Here is a 23,906-nt window from a genome sequence, read left to right as displayed (position 1 = left end):
GGACACTTAGTTAAAAATACAGAGTAGAGTTGGCAGGAAATACAGAACAAGCCGCTGAGCGTCGCGGCGCGCCGGTAAGCGCATAAACGTTAGCGCATTCAACCATTTCTGTATGCAAGTTCCATGCAAAGGCGCGCACTTGAATAACTTAGCTCTGTTTGCATAAAAACTCGAATCTCCGAAATGCCCGTTTAGTCTACATTCGGCTGGGGTCTGTAATTTGCATAGAATAACAAGAGAAAGCTTGCGGTGCGCCGAATAAAGAGCACTTGGAGCGGAATCTCAGCCCCTGATATTTGGAGCCAATCATCGACCCGACTGTAGTGTCCCGATAATCGACCTAACTCCCCAATGATATTGCTTTTACTAACGCACTGCTTTTTAACTTTCGACGAATTTAAATAACTAAATTAGAGAGCTTTGAATTTTTTGCTCTCGAGTTCAGAGCTTCGTAATTGCATTTTCTTCTTTGCAAAGCTTTACATTTATATGAAAGCTTTTTTGTTTTAAGTACGAAAATGGCTTATCTAATAGATATGGAACATCCGTATCTTGAAAGTACGCTGTTGTTTACTACTAACGCAGTTAGCGTTAAATAAATAGGTATGTAGTGTGCAAAGTTACTTTACAATCAAATGAGGAAAAATATTCAAGTTGAACACAAAAGAACAACTAAAGTCGTGCTCAAAAATGCTTATGCGAACTATAAAAACAACAAGATTAATTTTATTTATGATCGAGTTGGCAACATAAATGAAGCATCATCTCCAGTGTTTGCCGTGTTCCCGTGGAAATTACACCTACACGTCTCACTCCGTACACAAGTTCGCAAGACCGCACGAAAAGTATGATTAAAAAACTTGTACCGAACTCAGTGACCGTAACAAGAATACGTAGGTACCGACACACGGCGAACTACAAAGACGGAGTTGCGCCAATTGATTGATTGATTCATTATTATTACCGCCGGTAAAAACAACTGGAATGTATTCGGGGCGTCTGCTTGTCGGCATATTTTTCCATATGTACGCACATGATACATGGGTTCTATCGGAAAGGAATTGCTCGCACCGCTCCTATGTATATTTACACACATGGCCAACCTTAATATGCGTCCACATAATTTTCGCTACCTCCACAGACGGTTTAAACGCTTAAAACAAAAAAGTAACATTACAATTAAGGGCGTATATAAATCACTCGTGAATGAAAGAATTCAGGATTTATAATGTCCAGTCATTTGGTACGTCCGCTGTTAATGGGACGATGCTTCCTGCGGCGGTGGGCGCCGGGCGCGACTCGACAGCACGGGGCCCTACCCTTTGTTACAACAGAGACGTTTTTAACGCGTCCCTACATTTGAAAAGGAGAAAACAATACGTATTACGGGCTCCACCGACACGGATGAAAAAAAACTGGAACACTTTGAGCGGAAAAAGCGTTGTTTTATAAATAAACAGCGCTTCGCTATCAGTAGTCGACACTCGAGCGACTTGACGCGAGATTTAATAAAAACCCAGCGCTCCTCTGTTGCCCAGTATAAAAGTACCCTTATCACGTAGTATGGGAGCGTTCAAGGGTGAATTATGTTAGGTTGTACGCGAAAAGATGAAAATTAATGAGCTAAAAGTGAGTTCTGCGATGCGACGCCCGGGGCGAAACTTAAGCGGTTAATGCTGTTTGATTCTTTTGAGTTTTTTTTAAGTAAAGTGCAGCGAGCGCCAGTGAATTAATGGCCGACGGGTGGGTTGTCGCGCTCAAGATAATTTCAGTGTTAAATGAGTGGTATTTAAACTGAGACATTGTTTCCGATTGGAAGTGGCGTATGTTCAATTTGGTGTTAAATTGAATGGGGCGGTGGGGCGAGTGCGGCGCGGCGGCGTGACGGTGCACTCAATAAAAGTCAACAGTGATCAGTGGCGGACAGTCCCGCGGAACATCCCGTAATCATTCAATCTGTCAATGACGCGACGCAAATGTTTCACGTTCCCTTCTTTTAAATAAATTCTACCATTTGAATTCACCGTTTGCTATGAACGTCTTTGTTCTAACTTAATAAACAAGTTGATTTAGTAATCTTTGTCTTTCAGTTATTAACTTACTGGTTTACCACACTGAATATAAATTCACCGAGGTAACTAAGTGGCTCACTATAATTTTACATTAAAATCCAGCACATTATTTGAAACAATACCAGACTTTGGAACTTACAATGATACAAGTTGGAACACATAAACAGAAAGTGTATGAAAGTGAACTCATTATAGCACGATTTACAAACAAAGTAGGTGCTCTCATTTGGCACAAATTGATAACTTAACGTGCACTCAGTATCGCTGGCGAGTAATAAATATAAAATTCCAGATCCATTAAGACAAAGTTTTGATATTAAGAGAGTACCTTAATTTTGTTGATGGAAACTTGACTCGGGCCTAAACGCCTTATGAAAAAGTTTTTTTCAAAATCCCGTCTAGCAAGTTGTTGGCTAATGAAGAGCGAACTCAATTTTCTCAAGCGGGTTCCGTAGAGTTGGTAAAATGGAAAAATATAGCTTTAAGATTATTATTGATTACTTGAGGTAAAACTTAGTATCTTAGGCATAAAAATGATGAATTAGATAATGTGTATTGATTTTAACATAGCTTATATTTCATTTTTGTGGTAAAGTAATGTTGTAACATTGAAATAAGTAAAAGCAACAACATTATCTAATTTGAGAACTATATTACGGCTACAATATTGTTTCTTCAACACAAAATAAATAGACAAACATTATATGGTAAAATTCCCAGCGGAAAGCCGCGCTGCGGGCTACAGCGAGTACATGATATTATTGTACATTCATCACACATGACGAGTCTTAGATTATATCTCTCTGATTGCTGGCTTGCTCGAAATAATGCGCTCCTTATTCCTTCCTTTTATCTATCCCTTCCACCCCTCGTGGCTTCACTATTGACGGCTCCGTATCGATTGTTACGATTCGATGTTTACGATTCAATCGATTGTGAATTTTTGGGATTATAATAATATTGACGTGTTTATTCATTCTTTAGATGGAATATTTTGAAAGTGAATAAATAGAAACGATATTTCCCCTTTTTGTAAAAGTTTTATTAGCCAGTCTGAAATTATCTAAGAACTAAGGACTAAGTTCTTGAAGGCTTCTTATACTCATGAAGGAACCAATACTAAGCAGTAGTAAACAGTCTCTGTAGTATAGGTAGTAGTAAATAGAACCTATTGCCTACTTAAATGCATAATAATTATTACATTACTTCTTTCTTACATGCCAACTGGACACAAAAATATTTCAAGTAACCAGTTGCTTATACCCAAGTATTTTTTCGGTATCCACAATTTATTGTAGGAATATTGTAATGTCAAGATGTTATATTTAGGAAGTGCGACTATTCATCATATATTTTAGTAAGATGTCCGACACATCTGCGCCGGCGAATTATTTTTATCGCAATGAAGAAGATTGCAAGTTGTTACGAAGGAGATGGATTATGGCGGATATAGAGTTTGTCGATCTGTAGTGATATAACTTTGAGAATAGCCATAGAAAAGTTGTCTTCTGATCTTTGCTATATAAAAGATAGTTTGGATTAGAAATCTTAGCACATAAAGCTCTTTTCTCTGGTCGTTGTAACCAATAGTAAACTCTTTTATACTATTGGTTACAAAGACCAGAGAACGCTTCTTAGCACTTTTATGTGTGAATGAAGCAAAATATGCAAGTAGTTCAACATATTGTAAAAATCTACTTACTTTTATATAAAAGAATACAACACAGCAATCGTAAGAACGTTTATAAAAACAATCGATTTAACTTCACCATATCGATAATAATAATCGTTACAACGACATCGATACATCGTAACCATCGCTAACATCACTACATCGTCTTTCACGGTTCACAGAAAGCCGCTCACTCTAATATTACCGGCCTTTTTCTATACCAATACGCATCAACAATATTATATGTAATGTAATTTGTTGTCTGTCTGTGTGCGTACTTTGACGTGTGTGATGGCTGTAAAGCTAGGAATGAAATGTCGCTGAAATGTTAGGTTTTATTGGTTAGTTGAACTGTTAAGAACTAAATAATCTTACACAGTTCGTATTTATTTCAAGTAAGTATTAGGTAAGCTTTTGTGAATGGTTAGCTTGTTTGATTAAAAAAATCAAATGACAACAATCGTCACGATTTGTAACTTGTATAATTTTAAAAAGGCTTTACTTCTTTTAAGCATATCATTGTTGCATTGTAAGTCACTGCAATAGCGCGATTCTCTCTATTATCGACTATCGACAACCGGCTATCTATCGAGTATTTTGTATGAAATTTTATTAGCGCCGCTAACGGGCGCTGTAGAAACTATTTTTACATCACATTTTAAGTGTCAAATTCTCAATGCTTGATGCTACCGACTGTAGAGAATCGCTCAAATATTTACTGATTCAAACAGGCTCTTATAACGTAACGTAAATGATCATTTAACCGTCTTCTTAATGAGAAATCACATTATTATTATTGTGATAAAAACCAATAACTAAAAACTGTTTCAGTTCTGATCTAGTTAGAAATCGGTATCAACAAACATATGTACCGTGACCACAAAACAAAACGAACTCACGATTCGATTCGTGATATATTTATATACATCGATATATATGAATGATATATACCGTCCACGCGGACGGATAGCGTTGTTTACTTGTTTTCCAATCATGTGATATATCACCTAAATAAATAACCGGACATATTTTTGTTTCTAAGCTTATCATTGGATCGAACGATTTTTCGGATTAGGGATGTGAAATTATGTGGAAAGTTATAACGATTTGTTTTTTTCGGTGTTACCTCGTTTTATGTAAAAATATGTAATTGTATTTTTTTGGGTTAAAATATACATAAAATAATAATGAAATTAATGCTCTTGTATTATAAGACATTGTGAAGAGGTGTTTAGGCGTAGCAAAAGAAGAAACTAGTATACCAGGCACTGATTTTTTTAAAACTCACTTACTATTTTTCTCAAATTGTTATTTTATCATAATGATGATATGGTACATATTTAAAGGACAACTTATACCCTTAAAGTTCATGATCACTACACAATTTCTAGGTAATAATGTCACATAAAAAGTACAGTATCAAATTAATTACACCTAAAATCATAATCTACCCTAAACTGACTCATTAAAAGCACCGAAACATGTAATTAAGTTAGAAAAGAATGCTTATTTTTCATAATAAATAAGAACTTAAAGCCTAAATTTACGGGCTCTGTGAAGTGGGTGCAATTTATCAAGCGTTATTAGTCTGTGGTAAGCCGGGATTATCTGTAAGAAGTTCACTACGGTCACTTTGTACAACACCTGTGGTTTGTATTTATTGCGATATAATACTTTGATAGTTTATGTTTGGTGATGTGGAAGAGGCAGGATTAGATACTGATTTGGGTTTATTTGTTGAATAATTCTATTATGTATTTCAAAAACGAGATATGAAAATATAACTTGGTATGAAACGTACTCAGTTTCATCTAAAACTTATATTCTGGACTTAAACGAGCTAAGTGTGTTTTGAAATGTGAAATAAGTCCATTTTATTCGCAAAAATAAAGCAGTTGAAAGTAACAGTAAAAATACGGCATAATTTAAAATGAAATCTAAAAATGCAAGCTCAATTTAAAAACCATTTGAATAAAGCAAACATTGAACTTAACCAAAAAGAAAAAAGAACAAAATACCGAATAAAACTATTAACATCACTATCTCGGTTAAACAAAAAACCGTTGCAAAAACTAATCATAACCACTTTTCCCATCACTAAAAACTTAGTAAACTCAAATTAGCGAAACATTAGCAGCGCTCTCTGGCCGTTTAATTAACACTATAAATTACTTTAAAACTTCCTCTTAATTGAGATACGGATTAAGAGTTTTACCCACCTATTGTCCTGTAGTTACAACACCCTGTATATTCAGCACCCTGTATTGAGATCTTTTGTACTTTAAATTGTATTAGCGAAGATAATGATCATGGTGACTTTAGTTGTATTGGAAGATTTTATTAAAAGGTTTTTTTCAACTAAAAATGTATTGAGTATAAGACAAAAAATATGACGATCATTTTTATCAAACAACCTGTATCTTTAAATCATTTTAAAAATAACACGAGGAATATTTGGTACAAAGTCTTCCGAAATAACTTGCTCAAATCTATAGAATATTATTATACCTTTGAGTTGGGAGGGTCTGATGGCACTCGCTCCGTGGATAAACTAATATACTACCTAAAATGATTAGGCTGGATGGCGACCCTAATGTACTTGCGAATAAAGCTAGAACAAAGAAAAAGTTACAGTATTATACAGCGTGTATATAACGCTTATATAACCTCACTTTTTGTATACAGCGTGTTCGTAATCCCAATATAAATACAAGGTGTTCACAGTTACAATATAATCTAACACAATACCATTTATACATACAGCCTGTATAGGTTGAGAGCACCCCATAGTTGCACGGCGTCCTGTCGCGGCTTAATTCGGCTTATTACATGGTGGAAAAAAGAAAAAAAAAGATAAAATAAGGCCGGCTCTAATCCCCGGACTGCGGGGTAAGGGCGAGGCTGCAATATCGACAGCCAACACAAATTAAACGCACATCTATAGGTAGCCTTGCGTCTGCGTTTTTCCGCACTGTCAGCTCCCACCCTAAGGCACTTGTCCCACCGCCGACGAGAAAACGACAAACTATCGGCTATTTTATCGTTCAAGAAACGTATAGTAGATATGTATTCCATGGAAACAAAAGAGACACATATACAAACAGTTGATCGCTGACTGTTCACTCTGACGGCGAGCACTCGCTTCACTAGTCTGTTGCTAAGCGACCAGAACCATGAAAGATAACACTCGCTCAGCGATACCCGCGCGATTAGAACACACGTCGAGAGAGCAACCAGCTGTCATTTCTCTACGATGATGACAGTGATGCGAGTAATCGCTCGCCTCACTCGCACACTCGTTTGTAGCAGAGCTACACAACTATCGCAACTACGCACTCGCTCCCCGCGGCTCGCCAACTCGTTTCCAATTCTAGCTCTACTCGTTACTCGTTCATCGTTGGCGGTGGGACAAGTGCCTAAGGTTATTATTAAAATATTGTAATGAGTGACAGTCTTTGATTAATGGAGTTTTATTGGACTAATGATGATATCGATTAAAATATACTCTTACTTTTCAGTATAATTTACTTCCACGAAGTAATGGAGACTGTGCTAAAGTGGTTTTATCAATAGACTCCCACGTAGACGAGTTTGAACTGATACCTATTAACTCTGACCTTTTGACGCTATATTTGTATAGAAAATCAATTGTTACACGCTTCGATTGTGTTAACATCGCGAACAGTAAATAGCTCTTAAAATTGCTCTTCTAGGGATACAAAATCGGCTACATCACACGTGACAAAATCTTTGATTATGCCATAATCAGTATCTTTAAACAGCTTACCCCGGTTTCTGAGGCACATTTAGCGCTAGTTTATATATTCAAACTATTTTTTATATCAGTTTAAACGCAATTGAATAGATAAACTGCCGCTACACCTATGACTGCCGATATACCTCAGAAACCGGGGCTTAATATGTACCCATGGATTAAGACAAGACTCTGACCACTACAATCAACTTTAAAAGTAATTATCTCCACGAATCATGAGACATCTCCATAACATAGCAAGTGACACACATAACCAAATTACATTTGTTACTTGACCTAACATTAGTCCTAACTCTATTAACATCCAAGTCACTACATCTAGAAATTGTAGGCTCTCACTTATCTTTAGAGCCACTAACCATCAGATAAACCCTATGTCCAGACTAATCTACTGAGACGAAATCGAGTGTCACACACACATTAATCTTCAACTAGATTTGAATGTCACACACACACAATAACTTAGATACAAACATAGACATTTCAGGTACTAAAATATACTCCCCCGTTCTTACTTCTATTTACTTTTGTATAATAAAAATATTGAGTTTGTTTGTAGTGTGTTATCTCTGAAACTACTTAACCGATTGTAAAAATTCTTGCAGTAATAGATAGCTACATTATCCCTTGTTTCTACACAGGGTTCTTCTTATTATCCATACTGAAATATTGTAAGTGCAAAGGTCTGCCAGTTTGTCACGATATCACAGGTGACTAAGCTAGTAAGATATTAAGCGTACACCTTTCAATCTAAGACAATAGTTAAAAGAACACGAAAATCAAGACAAAGTTGGCGGTAGCTGTTGTATACAAGTACATACATAGATGTAAGATACACACATGTATAAATATATTCGCATTAACAAACCCTTACTGTTCGGTGCCTCGGGGAATCCACTCGGTCGCCAAAGTAATCAGGCATCCCTTCCAGCGCAAATCTGTATGAGTAGGAAAATTTGAAACTTTCTATACAACGACGATTTATTTCGGTGTTTGTCGTTATATGTTGTTTGTATGGTGCGTGTTAATCAGGCAATAAAGATACGCTTTGATATACAATACTATAAATATTTATATTGGGCTTTGTTGCTTCTTAAGACATTTTCTGATGGCACCATTTTACCACAATTATTATAAATATTCTAATTTCTAAAACAATTGCCTTTTATGTATATTAAAGTAAAAAAAAAAACACAATTTTAGCTATTCTTTTGACCAAAAAATACAACTGACTTAAAAAAACACGTAATGTCTTAAAAAAACAATTCAAAATCCCAACGACATCGCGTAAACACAAAACGCTCGAAATATTCCAAAATAAAAAGCTTTGAGAAATCAACAAAAGCTAAATAATACAAACGGGACTCAATTCAAAGCATAAATAATAAATACAAGTTATTCATTCCCGTTGAACGAGTCGGTCGAAACGAGATTTTCTCATCGACGACATTTGATCTAATATTCAATAATGAAAATACGACATTGAGAGGCCCGCCAAGCCAATTGTTGAGGCAAACAAGCCCTCTTGTACCTGAATACCTGCCCTCTCGCCAACAAATCGTGCACGGAAGAAACAGAAAACTCCTTTCACAATAATTGGAAGATGAATAATACAAGAGCCAGTTATTGCACGGACCCAAACTCGAAAATAAGCGGGGCCAATCGAAATAACCTCTAAGACTTACGTATTGTGTATTTGGAAGTACACAACTAAGCTTATGACGTCATCAATATAAAATGACCGAACAACGGAAAGAAATTAATTATACAACGCTTATACGAAGTGCTTTTACAAATATATTTGACTTTCTATTTTTGTAAGCTTATTAAGTCATTTTTGTTTTATGAAGCTACTTTTATGTAAGAAAAGCAGCGTGTGGGATACTTTGTAAATACCGAACTTCTGTATTCAGTTGATGTGGTAAGAATGGTTTTACATATGTACAGAATGTAACATTTCTACCTATAAAACACTAATTGTTTTCGCAGAAGTCCGGTTGTATAATTTGAAATAAGAGCTTATATTAAAACTAATTCCGGCAACTCGAACTTCGTGCAAACGAAGTAACCCTTTATGTCAATCATCAGGAGCAAAGTGAGACATAAACATTAACGGTTCACTCTCTTTTACGCGTTTGCATACCCTACCCCGTGTACCCACCCTCTATTTACCTCGGAATGTTCATAAACAACCACTATATTAAACCATCAACAATTATTCGCAAACTATCGCGATAACAAACAGCGTTTATTAAACAACGGAGCGGTTTTACCGAGGTCCCGCATAAAACACGCCGCTTGCTGCCACTCATTCTAACATCTGTTACAAGTTCATTGAAGGTAAATCCACGGTCGTACGGAGCCTCGTACTTAAGTAATTCAGACTCCTTTATTGCCCGAGTAAACTTTAAAAGATTCCAATTAAGAAGGAGGCTTATAGAGCGGGCTTTTAGCCCATTCCACTCCCTCTTTGGGAACAATGCGGGGCGCAGTGCGTTCGACACTGGCCGCGTCTGTATGAGGGAATTACACCCAGCCATCTATGAGCAGGGTCTAATAAAACAAGGGTAAAGCTGCGTTTATACTGAGCTCGTTTTATAGTCACAAGAAAGGTTTTAGTGGTCGCCGTTTGTGGTAGGATTAGTCGTTAATTTTGAGTGGTTTAGATCATTTTTGTCGGACCGCATACGATGTGGCGGTGTTTTTGTTCGAGTGTGTTATTAACACTTTACCCAGTTTAATGTGTCGCGCTGCTTTTAACACGTATTCATTTTTATAACTTCAGTCTTAATTTCTTATGACTTTTGGTCATTACATCAAAGGTCACCTCTTAATTAAGTAAGAAACCAATATTTTAGGATACATTACATTATAGTCGACGGGTCAGCAAATTCAGTGGTCATTAACCCTAAAATACACTCATAAATGTGACTGGTTCGTGAATAATCCACATTCTATCGTAAAATCTATTTTCTATTTTTTCCTAGCTTCATTATTTCCAATCATATCGGGGTCGGCTTTTAGTCTAACGAGATACGAGTGAATATCAGTTTTTTTACGCAGTGACTGTCATTTCGTCTCTGTCACTCCTTGGGGAAAATTATATTCAAAAATGTAGACCAGGTCAGAATATTTTGAGGGTATTCTTTTAGTAATGTCATTATATTATCGTGATAACCGGAAACTACGCCGCAGACTTTCGTATTTTTTGGTGATCTTATCTTGTAGGTATGTTGCGCAGTTTTTAAATTATTAGACGAACTACTTACTTATAACGAAAATGAAATGGTTTTGAGTGATTCCGAATTATTAACAATCCTACTCTATAAACCAAATTAAAACAATACTCGAAAAGTTTTTCATGAAACTCCATATTTCCACAAATAAAATCATAATGTCCAATAATAAGTATGGTGTTACAAATCTTCCACCAAACAATTGACTGCACAATTATTTGACCTCATAATCCAGTATCGTTTCAACACTTCCCAGCTTAAGTTTCAAACAATCCGGGTTCAACAAACTTAACGAATTAGTAATTAATATTCACTCGAACTATCAATACAAGACTTTGATACAAAACGCTTTATACAATCCGTAGTATTAATTATTCATTAATTGTTCTGTGAGCGATATCTTTAATGTAAAAACGCCTTAAGGCACACCCGGCCTTTTAACATTCGCACCCTTTGTCGAGATTTAAACCGGTTTGAACTAGTTTAATCTCACCATCGGTCCAATCACACCTAGCTATTTGTGTTTCAATTAAGGGAGCCCGAATTCGGCGGTTTGCTATGATTAATACAAGTAATAGATATTACTAGCTATAGATAACCTCTTCGTTAATTCTGTTGTTGTTCTGATTTACTTGTCAAACCAAATTGTAATCCTACTTCATTTAGATACGGTTTCAATACTTAACTATAGATATGATTGTAGTTAATCTATCTTATTAACAGCAACGAAGAAGATATGTGTAATTTTGTCGAAATACTACACATTAAGTTAAACGTAATTTATCTGGAGGAATACAGAAGGATATTCTATAAGAATGGTTTATTTTTTCTAAAAAACCGGTCGTCTATTCTTTGCCAGTGTTTTCGGTATGCGCCCTACTTTGAAAGCGCGAACGTCGGAAACTTTTAAGAATTCAATTTTCGACTTTACAAAGTTAAAAGTCTACAAATTAAGAAGTTGATTGATGAAGTACCGTCAAATTAGTTTATCCATTTGTCGATGAGGGAAATTATTTGTCGTTTTTGTGAAGAAATACAGCAGCTAAAATATACCTAATATTGAGAATTGATAGAAATATACAATGAATTATTATTCTTTATTGCTATAGAAGATTTTAGTTCAGTTGGCTATATCCAATGTAATTTAATTTGTAAGCTCATTTACTTTAAAATATCTTTTGTTCTCTTCTAATAGCGTTTGCTAAAAAGAGATAAACTAAAACAAAAACTTATTTATTCGTCCATTACCCTCCTATTATAGTTCTAGATCCTTCCACAACAAAATTAAGTTAACCCTATTTACTTGAAATTCGTGTCTGTTAACAATTGTATAACTCGTTTTGAGTTTCACTAACTTTTAATTAATTAAATCGGCGGAGGAAAGATTAAAAATTTCGGTTCGAAAGGTATCTTGAAGTTAATAAGTAATAAAGTTTGTTTTTTCGAAGGAGCGTAATTTGGAACTTTTGGGATTGGAGCTAAAGTATAATTCGTATTGTGCACGCGTTTGTTCGTGAATGCATTGTTCGTGTTTAATTGAGTGTTATGATATCTTTTTGTTTACTTTTCTGACGTAAATATTCCTTGCTAATATACTCAGACGAAATGCGCGAACTACTCAATGCCAGTAATGATCGTGTATGAACACTATAAAAATGTACTAACATTTAGGTATTTTCGCCGTATATACAAACGGTGAAAAAACCTCATTTAATTAATAAATTAATTAACTTAATACTTAAGTATAATAAAGTAATATGACAAAGAATTATCAAAATCTATAGTTTGCTAGTCATTTCTTAAAAACCATGAATCAGAATTATATCTCGATTGAAACATCACGAGAATATTCTTCATCGTAGGTGAATTCGTGAGTGTAACATAGCCATACACGTCCGTACGATGACATAGCACTGGTAATGTGCAAGAGATGTGCACATCTGTACCGGTATCAACGGCAATCTATCTGCCGTATCATATTAGACCGCCGGACTGTTCCACCGGCGACACAGAGAGACACTGTGTTCTGAATTATCGCTCATGTGAACTGTGTTAAGTGATGATAGTGGGAAAACAAGAATTTCGTGCACATTTTACTGGAACAGGCCCTGATATGTTGGTTAGTTTTTCCTAATACTAAAATTCCAGTAACCTTAATGAAGTCCTTGATTCCATTTGGCAATCCTATGCCATAAAAAAGAACTAGTTAACGATACATCCATAACCCTTAGGAGTTCTTTAAATGCCTTTATTCAAAAACAGAGAGTTTATATATATGACATACGTTTATATAAATCCTCTTTTAAATGAAAGTTGCGTGTCAAATCCGCAAAAATATAACGACAATTCTTTTCTAACGGTTTTCATCTACATCTTTTTCATATACAGTTCATCTAGTGAAGTGTTTAATGAATGCTAATTCTCCATTAACTAGGGAGTTCATAACACAGTGTCCTCAGTTGGAACACGGCGCTCATTGTGTGCGTGCCCCCGCCGTCGCTTCCGCCCGCCTGTGCCGGCCCGCGCTCGCTTCCGCACTCCATACAGACACGGATTTGATGCTTAATAACACGTAATTAATATAATTAACAACATATTTTTAATAAGCTTGTGTTAGATGCTCAATTAGTTACAAGTTTCAGGTTTATTCGGTTCTATCACAGAACAAGGCAAAGTAAAAATCTGAGTACGACAACGCAAGAATTATTGTCTTAGCCGTAAACGAACGTTTTTATTGCTCTGACTAATTGGTATGTAGAAAAAGGAGCCACGTTTTTGGATGATATCTAACTACAATGAGTAAAATTTTTGTAACTAGCTGATAATATAGGACATTAAAGAAACCTAGTAAATAGATAGGCATTAAGCGTAAAGTGAAATTAAATGAGCGCTAGGAAACAATCTGACGCAATAAAACTTTCAAAACTATTGTTAATAATATTTGTTTGGTCATCATTATTTCTACAATCGAAAAATGTGACACTGTGTAAACGTGAGTTTTATTATATGACAGATGTCAATAAATTGTACAATAATGCGTTAACCCTGTCTTTAGAAACCCAACAAAACCACGAATGAACAATACCATTTACAGTTCAAGTGATACTTACTAGTATTACTGGTGCGATTATTAGATATTTCCTCAAGTCCGTCCCTGCACACCATTAAGTGTCAGTTTGGCAGGAAACCCTCTGTCTCTGACGCAGTTATTTACTGTTGATCTCGATCTGTCGTCCGCTCCACACATCTACATACTGTTTGTTTAGGTGCCACGAGGGTATGCCTCAGTATTTTTAGGTGAAACCGGGATATTTGTTGGTGTTGTGAAGGATACGTTGTGGGCAACAGCCAAGTTTGGAAAATGGAAACCGACGGATGTGAGTTTTCCTACCAAAATCAAAAAGTCCTGTGCAATTTATCCAAATAAATATTAATAAAATTTTCATCTGCGTTTGTCGTTTAGATACAATAATTTTTGAATTATGATAACATTTACCATTTTTTTATGCAGCTGTAAAACACTTAATAGTGAAAAACTTCACATACAGCAGATTTAAACTGAATTTTCAGTACCTACACGAGTCTAACTATTCCAGCAGACTGTATTTCCAATCTATTGCCATTGGGGCTGTAAAAACTACAGTTTCAGCTAACCCTATACAAAAACTGTAACAAAATAATTGAAGAACTTGGCCTATTTTTTACATTCCAAGCTATATGTTTACAGGAGTTGAGTACTAAATCGTGCGAGGTCCGTTGTTTACAAACTGAGGTCCGGACATGTTTATTGTCTCAATATTTATACACTGACCGCTCGCGGTGTGGCCGTTTACATTTTATTACTATTGACGCCATTGCCATTTCGTTGTAAAGAGTTACGCGTTTTGTGGCGAAGGAAACACGTCAAGTTTATAGTTGACGAAATATGTTGTAAAGTAATGTAATTGTAGTTTCATAGAATGCGAATTTAACTCTTCATACTTCACTAACTTCCCACATCATTTTTCTTCTTTTATCTTGGACAAAAGGCAGCTGATTGGCTTTGTTAACTAATATTGGCTTAAATAAAATTAAAGCCGTCAAATTAAATGACATATATATTAATTTGGCATATATTTTACTAAGCAACTCCAAAGATAACTACCGTCTTTCTACAAAATGGTTCTTACTTCTTCTAAATTTTTGCTAAAAAATAAAAGTTAAGTCTTCCTATATCGAAACTTATTCCGGCAAAATGTTTTAAACATGATGATCCAAAAATATACGTCTATAAAAGTCTCATTAGGTCAGCGTCATAATCGTGTTTGAGAGGAAATCCGTGCTCGTGCATTTACCGACTTATTTTTATTCAAATATAAATTGAATGGCTCATTTTTGAAGACTAAATAACTTCGCTTTTAAAAACATTAACAAAGATTTAGATTTTAGGCTTTCGTGCCGTACAATAAAGATGTGTGGTTGTGGGACTAGGCAATGTGTTTCATATCAACTTCTGCTTATTAGTCAATTTTTTTCAACATTATTCCTTAGTTACCATCCAAGGATAATACTATTATTATATTTATAAACAATATTTGTAGTGGATACGACGCGGCGACGGTTAATTTCCCAACATCTGATCCGAATAAACAAATAATTTACTTAGAAATTAAAAATAACATTTATTCTATAAAAGATACGTCTCCAATTTCTCACGATAACTCGAGAACACACATAATCTTGGCTGTAACAGTTTATAACGTGTTTTATTAGTACGCCGTAATACGTCGTAGCGCTACGGCGTAGCACGGCGTAGTACGCTCGTACTGCCTAACGAGTAGCAAGGGAACCATTCATTACACGTTCAGTACAATTAACGCGAGTATTATTAGATTCATAATTACTGTTGCAACCTCACTTTCGCTTATAGTTAAATAATTTACGTTTGTGTTTGTCTCTTGTTTGTTTAATGGGTTATTAGTTTAAGTTTCTGTTATTAAATTGGAGTAACTATTTTGTTTGTGCGAGTGTAGGATGTACTCCCATTTCCATAGGTTGTGGAGCCGCCTTTGAATGTAAATTTTATAATTTGCGACCTAAAAAATTCATGAATACTAATATTTTAGATAGATACTAGCTTTTGGATACTTAAGTTTGAAATCTCGTCTTAAATGTGCCTCCTAAATCATTAATTGGTTTCAGACAGTTCTAAAAACTTAGTCAAGTTTATCTCTTTTAGTCTTAAGGCTTTTAAATTTCAATTTTTTAGATCGCGTACTTCATGTTATAAGAAACATTAGCTCAACAGTGGGGGAGGTTCTTCTTTATCATTACCTTGATCGGTATCCACAAAAGTCAAAATTTGTAAGGACCGTATTTTAATATCCTAGTTCTTATTTCTTATACTATAAGTAGATTAAAAGACATACTCTTAGTAATATTGAACAAGTTAGTTTGTATACTTAAGTGCAGACACGGTCGCTGTAATTCATTGAACTAATGGTATTTTACGACGCCCGCGCGGCCGGAGGGACATTCTTGCTCGTGACCACACCACGCAATACTTGAACTACTATTTAATACGATACAAAGGAAACTTACTTTTTACTTTATTTTTCTGTGTTACAGATACTGCAGCCGACTTTAAAAAAAAGATTCTGTAGGTGATTCTTCGATCCAAAAACCACTGATAATTGAAAAGAAGTCTGGATAGGGTACCTAATTTTCAAAGTAGTCAAAAATTTTCATCTAATTCAATAATTAAATTTTTTCCTGTGTTCAAATTAAAATACAATTTAACCCATTCAGTGCCGTGCACGCCCATCGGCGGGTGAAACGTTTTTACTGACACGCCGAGCCCGCCCATGGGCGGTTGGATTTTAACCTCCGATATCTAAGCCAATAACCATTAGAAAAATGAAAGATTTTGTGAAATGATTCGTTTTACTAAAATTTATTCGTTATCAAAACGGCCTGCAGATATCTCAGGTTTGGAAAAAAGTCAATTCCGACTTTTCATGCCGAACCCGCCCATGGGCGGGCATAACACTTATTCAGGATTTAACAACCTTTTGTGAAATTAGATAAGAACTATAATTTTAACTAAAATTTTATAATTATAAATTTTAACTAAAATTAAGTTACCTTTAATAGAAATTGATGTTGTTTTGCGTCGATAAAATATAATAAGAAGATTTATAACCTACACGCATAAAAAAAATGTTCTGGCCAGAAGCGCAAACAAATATCGCACGAGCTAAATCATTTTGCACGAAAAAACAGCAGACATAATGATCATGGTAGGACCCAGAAGTCATAAACCATATTTACCTGTGTATAACAAATTCAGTTGTATTGTCTGAACAAAAGAAAGAAAATATTACATATAGTAAATAGGAGGAACGATAAAAATTTATTGTAAGCAAATTTGCATAATGTACTTTTTTTAACTAAGTATGTAATTTAATGTACCCAAGGATTGACGACACCTGACAATTAAAAAAGGCACATATATGTGGGTTTTTAAAAGGCCTAATAGATTTCTTTACATATATATTAGCTTAATTTTTAGGATTGTATGATTTTGATTCATCTTAGATTAATTAAGTGAGAGTTATGCCTTACCTTCATGCTCCATTTCTATTTCAGCTAATAACCAATAAAACTGTCACAATTTTATCACAAATATCGCAGGAAACTTCACATACACGCTTTAAACACGGTACAGTACATGTAAACTGAACATGTGAAACGGTTTATGTCGAAATCTACAGCTACATGCCAAAAACGCCGATGGGCGGGCAAGGATACTTAATCGAGATGCCGGACCCGCCGATGGGCGGGCTGATATCATAATACAGCGGAATCTGGGTAATGTCGTTAATTTTCAGCTAGGCAGTGAATGGGTTAACGCTAAATAAACAATATAGATTTTCTAATAAGTTCAGCCAATTCTTTCAATGATTAGTATTTCAAGTATCATATTGCGTAGGAGTTCTGGAATGATCTAGAAAACAACAAAAAAAATACTGGTATAAGTAAAAACCGTTTTTCTCTAGAAACGGACTTACATACGACTGGTATTAGCCCTCTCTCCACATAATATAAAAGATCTCATTAAACCATACAAATGAAACAGTATTAATTAAAAACCAAAGGCTTCCTCAATACAAACGACTATCATAATTAACTCCCCGGCGAATTAGCGAGGAATGTTTTCCTCATTTCTCATGATACGGGAATAAGGATGCCTCCTACTTACTAATAAATACACATTATACAAAGAGTACAAATCAATGGAATTACTGGAAAGTTTTATAAGGATTTGCAACTTTACTTTCAATAATATTAAAAGAAGACACCATCATATTTATCTTTAACTATAATTTTTCGGGTGTCGTTTAAAATACTAAAGTATCCAATAGGTTTCGATTAAATAAATATTCAGATACTCAGAAATTTGGTGGCTAAACATGACATAAATTTGAAAAAAACGCATTTGATTGTTACAAATTCAGCGCAACTGGTTTACAACTGAAACGCAACTTCAACATGACGGAATTCACAACGCGTTACTGACATATAATTTTGACATCTAATTAAACACTTTTAACATGTTTAACATAAGTTTATTTTCAATTGCATATGGCAAAAAACAAGTTTCATCATAAATACCCTTTAAACAGGCTTTTAAATAACTTTTAATATACTAAACAGACATAAAGCAAGTCTTAAACTTACATTTAATTATACTAAGACTCAAGCAGCTACAATGTGCTTATTCTAACAATTGCAGCGCTTCGCTACATTTAAAGGTATTAAACTCTTAACGCTTTTAACATTTTGCACTCAACTGAGATTGGACATGTTTAGAATTCAAAGATAAAAATAAAACAAGATTCTTTTTGTACTTTGATTGAAATCACTTTCGTGAGTTTCTTTTTGAGTAGGTAATATACAGATATCTAGCTGCTAATTTTAAAATTATAACTACAATATTTTGAATGCTGGATTTTCGGAAATATCTAAAGGCATTATGTACTACTTAACAATGGAATTTATGGAAACAAGACAGTTACAGAAAAATCTGACTTCTTTGACATTTGTAGTTTAGCCTTATTTCCGGGGTACATTGTTTCGACGTAATTAAGTTAATTATATTATTTTAGTTAGTGAACATTTCAATTAAATCAATCAAATAAACAAAAAAGTTATCTCAACCTAACCTAGCTTCACGAGACTTAGCCATCGACATGAACAAAGAATACTCTACAAAAATCCACACATCCCATTCTATACATATAATAATATATAGTAACAATAGCATTGAAAGCCGCCTTCGCTCGCCCCGCAAATCCTCCGCTAATCGCCTTTCACTCAATCTTTCCACATGACCGAATATTATATAAACACACTATATTATAAACATACTATACTTTTATTTGAACTAAAGGGGTGCTCTTTGAAAGTGGAACTTGTGTAATATTATGGATGAATTCTCGGAATGGTACGGTTTTTGTTTTGGGATTTTTGGAGTAGATACGCTATGTATAAGATACAAGCTGAGCCGCGCAACTTCGCTTGCGTCCAATGAGAGAGAATGGGTGAAATTTTTTCCAGTTTTTGTAACATTTTTTACTGGTACTCTGCTCCTTTTAGTCGTAGCGTGATGATATATAGCCTATGTCCTTTCTCGGGTATCAAAGTATCTCCATACCAAATTTCATGCAAATTGGTTCAGTAGTTTAGGCGTGATTGAGTAGCAGACAGACAGACAGACAGACACACAGACAGACAGACAGACAGACAGACAGACAGACAGACAGACAGACAGACAGACAGACAGACAGAGTTACTTTCGCATTTATAATATTAGTATGGATATGGATATGGAAGTATGGATTTTAGTTTCATATATCATACTGTAGTGTACTTCTTAGTTTAGTTATATAAGTGATGTGATAGTTTTGTCTCATAAATGTTTGATGAAGTGATGAATTGATTCGATGTTTATTCTATTCTTTGCGATTCATTAGTTTATAAGCGTTTTTATATCCAAACTTTCAAATCAAATATCTGCTTTCATTTAAAAATTAAGTAGGTAGATATTATGTAGGTATACCTACTAAAGAATAAAGAGCTAAGTTTTCCAGAATTAACTACTGAATTGTATACTCAACCAAATATATGCAGCGACTCAAGATATACCGACATGGGCAAACCATAACCTTGTTAAATAAATATAGGTAATTAATGCATTCTTTTTTCTTTTTTTTTTACAACTCCCGCACTAAGAATTGCTCTTGTGTCGCGGGGACTTTTACAAACATACAAACAACGGACACAAAGCACAACCAGACCCGAAACAATTATTTGTGGATCGCACAAATAATTGTCCCGTGTGGGAATCGAACCCACGACCTCCCGTTGCAGTGGTATCGGCGTGGCGAACTAAACCACTGCGCCACAGAGGCAGTCAAATTCATATAAATCATTTATTCTTTCATCTTTACTAAATTATACAACACTAACTTCTCATCCCAACCCACACTCACTCAGATTTCCCTTAAAAATAAGCTTGTAAAACATATATTTTAAAACAACCGGCAGTGATACGCGAGTGTAATGTTGGTACATTTGTTAGGCAGTAATTTGATGTGCGACGGTTATGTTCATTCATAGCCGTGACATTTGAACTGAGGTGAGGTGAGGTAATATGTAAGGGCTGTAACGGCGTAATGTGATTGGTTTGTTACTTATGTATTTTGTATGTGTTTTAGTTGAGTAAGGAATATTGTTTTACAGGTTGGAGATTATAATAAGGGGAAGTTATATAGTGACAAAATATTTATATCACGTTTAAGAATTTGTTTTCTTTTTGTTTTGGTTTGTTATGTTTCTGCGCCGGCGCAGCTTTTATCATCGTTGTTAAATAACAATGCTTTAATAAAATCGATACACTAGTAAACAACGAAGTTATTGAACATTAGCGAACGAAGTTTTAACTCTGAATCCAGGAAATTATAATAACACATTAAAGAATAACTTCACGACAAAACTTTTTCAAATATTTATTCATAAAGCAGACATTAATCAACCGTTACCTAAAGCAAATTTCGGAGAGCCTTAATACTACCATTAATCTTTTACGTTAATAATAATTTAATGACTTAACCAACTCCATTAAATTACAAACTTGCTTACTCGTAAACGTCGCGCGCTGTTTAGTTAACTAATTGCTAAAGTATCTTATCTTTTTATATAGCAACAATTATTATGCATAAACATTTTAAAATCACTTAGGACTTTATTTGCGAATAAAAAAGGAAACTGAAAGCTTTTGAGTGAACGGCCACAACGTTTACAGAGCGGAAATCGAAAATATCAAACAATGGAATCGACACCGAAATAAATACGGCCACGGAATAATTCAATACTGGGATGTAATGCGTGGGCACGCTCGACGGCTCGGCGGCGGCGGCGCTCGACTGTGAAATACTTTTAGCAAACACGCGCGAACAATTAACGCGTACTTAACAATCGCGGGTCGTCGGCGCTCAATTACCGCGCGGCGCCGGCGGCGGGCCGCGCCGACTACTGCCCGCACTCGGAAGGAAGCCAGTTTTCCGCAAGAGAGGCCCGTGCCCGGCCAACTTCAACGTCTCGGCCGATGCATTTTTGGATGTGAGCCCAAATAACTTGTTGCAACGAGGGGGCTGCGACCTGTTGCGTCGCGGTTCGTGCCGGGCCTACCCGCGCCCACCCATTTTTGCCTGTACTCCGACTGCAAATACATAATGAATGCGAACGCTCAACGTTTCGCTGGCGTATTGTGCCGACCGTTTTGTTGTACCCTAGTTTGTGGGATTGCCGTTGTTATAGTCCGGGGAGCACTTTACGCGGCTGCTATTGCAGTTTTAATATTCAGGAGGGCTTTGTTGCTGCATTTTTAAAGAGGTCAGCGCGGTATCTCTGCCGCGCGACGAGGGATTAATTTTCCACTTTATTGGGGAAGGGATTGTAGGTGACAGGCAAATAGCTGCTTGTCAGCGGTAATTTTATTGTGTATCTCGTAAAAACATTGCTTTTTAGGCTATTTTTGTTCTCTCCTTGATAACTACAACCTAAGTTATTTATTGTTTCCTATGGCACGTTACCTTACAGACAAAAAATAGATGTAACATGGAATATAATTATCCAACGCCCAATTTTTCTTCATAATAGGTCTTTAACTATCACAAATAATCTTCTAAAGCCATGCCCAAAAATATACTGAAGAAATAGTCTCACTAAAACGCTAGTTCTTATGTGTTCATTAATAATTGTTGCAGGGCGCGTCATCGAGCCTGGTGGTGAAGTTTGCGGACACAGAGAAGGAGCGGCAACTGCGACGCATGCAGCAGATGGCCGGCAACATGAGTCTGCTCAATCCTTTCGTCTTCAATCAGTTCGGTGCCTACAGCACTTACGCCCAGGTTATCACTGAACAGGTAAATATATTACTACTTACTTGTTAACAATTGAAACCGATAATACACTACATATAAGCAACTTTACTGAACTCGAATAAACTACTTGAGTGCGGAATGTATAGACGCACATTGCAATAACATACATAATAAATACTTAATATGATTTAATACTATCAACGGAGCACTAGTTTTTTACATCAAACAAAATGACCAGAAGTATAAACTATAACCACTGTCTTACTAAATTTAAATACCCACCGATATTCAAACTCAAAATTTTCAAACAAATTGTTCATTGGTTTTGCAACAACAAACATCGAACTTTATACGTTCATGGTCTGGTCTACACGGCACTACAAATGCAATATTCCAAAAATATTCAAAAACAATTTCCCGAGGTATACTCGTAAACCGAAAGTTTTAATACCAGTGTACAGGTTGATGAAAATTGATAGACGTACGGCATGCAATATTGCAACCGCGGGGCTACCGGCTCCTGAACTTTACCTGTTTACTTCATAAATACCGAAGCTTATGTGTCTACCGAAATTCTGATGGAGCTGAATCTCGGGAGACACATAAACTTCTTCTATGTAATGCAAAACAGGGACTGAGTAGCAGACAACGGACAGGTTATACCCATTGAATCAATAAGGCATCAGATTAGAAAAATAAACGAATGTGGAAAATCATTACATTTTAAGGCATGTTCGAATGTATTTTTGTCTCTACGTTACACGTCAAAATGATAAAGACAGAATGATTTTTACTTAAGACTCTTAAAGTTGAGGAACGTTACAACATTCCATTGATTGATCCGGACATTGATAATAGTATAATCTTCTTTAAAAAAATGACAAGAATAAGTCCTCATCAAGACAAAATATGATATCAAAGTTTGAGGTTCATATTTTCGTGATCCGAAATTCAATGACAAAGTAGTGTCTAAAAGCTAGTACGCACAAAACTTTTACATTCACCCAAAAAACTTTCTAGACATCGGAAATGTGTTTAAGAATAGGCTTCTTGTAAAAGTGTCAACTACATTATGACTAGAGTTAGTTAGTTATACTACAGTGACGTAGATTGGGTTAACAGAAAATTATTGAAGTTGTACTCGTAAAAGGGTAATCTACAATGCTCATGCTATGTAACTATTTTTCATAAATAGTATTGAAATTAAAATTATTAAAGACTGAAACATACTACACACCACGAAATTGTGACGTCGTTAAGTGGTATTTTTATACGTACTTTTGACATTTTATAAAAACTGATTTGTCTGATATTCAACTACCCTATTATTGTATTCGTAGTTCGCTCGTACGTTACGTAATCTCACCGCACAGTACTAAGTTTAAGATGTTTATAGTTTCAATAGTGTTAGTGCCGACTGTAAAGCCGTTAATATGATGTTATGAGTTTCACATATGGATTGTGTAATGTGTAGAATTATGTCGTGATGTAACATGTGCTACGCAGTCTACGTTGCTACGTTGCTACGATAACGGGTATTTATGATGTAACTTAGATAGGAGACTAAGATAACATTATATTCTATACAGCATCTTGAAAAGGTTTATTAAATTTTAACCCGTTTTTAAATATTAAAATGTCATTATTTTTATTACTTACCAACAATCTTAGAGTGTGATTTTTGGGCAAAAAGATCTTAGCACCTTCATTATAAGTTAGACGACA

The 23,906-nt window shown here is 35.3% G+C and overlaps 1 protein-coding gene across 7 annotated transcripts in view; it reads left to right on the top strand.

Moving 5' to 3' along the window:
• Nucleotides 1-23,906, top strand: part of bru3 (CUGBP Elav-like family member bruno 3) — a 797,460-nt gene that overhangs the window by 761,414 nt on the left and 12,140 nt on the right. For all 7 annotated transcript variants that reach the window (XR_012959607.1, XR_012959609.1, XR_012959611.1 and 4 more), the window contains one exon: nucleotides 22,065-22,223. Coding sequence is in view for 2 of the 7 variants with exons in the window: in XM_076118110.1 (XP_075974225.1) it covers nucleotides 22,065-22,223 (159 nt within the window). In the remaining 5 variants the exon portion in view is untranslated. The remainder of the gene's footprint in view (nucleotides 1-22,064; nucleotides 22,224-23,906) is intronic.

This window comes from Anticarsia gemmatalis, chromosome 9 (genome assembly GCF_050436995.1).
Source record: "Anticarsia gemmatalis isolate Benzon Research Colony breed Stoneville strain chromosome 9, ilAntGemm2 primary, whole genome shotgun sequence".
Lineage (NCBI taxonomy): Eukaryota > Metazoa > Arthropoda > Insecta > Lepidoptera > Erebidae > Anticarsia > Anticarsia gemmatalis.
Note: the sequence above shows the minus strand (reverse complement) of the source record. Positions and strands in the feature narration are given on the sequence as shown.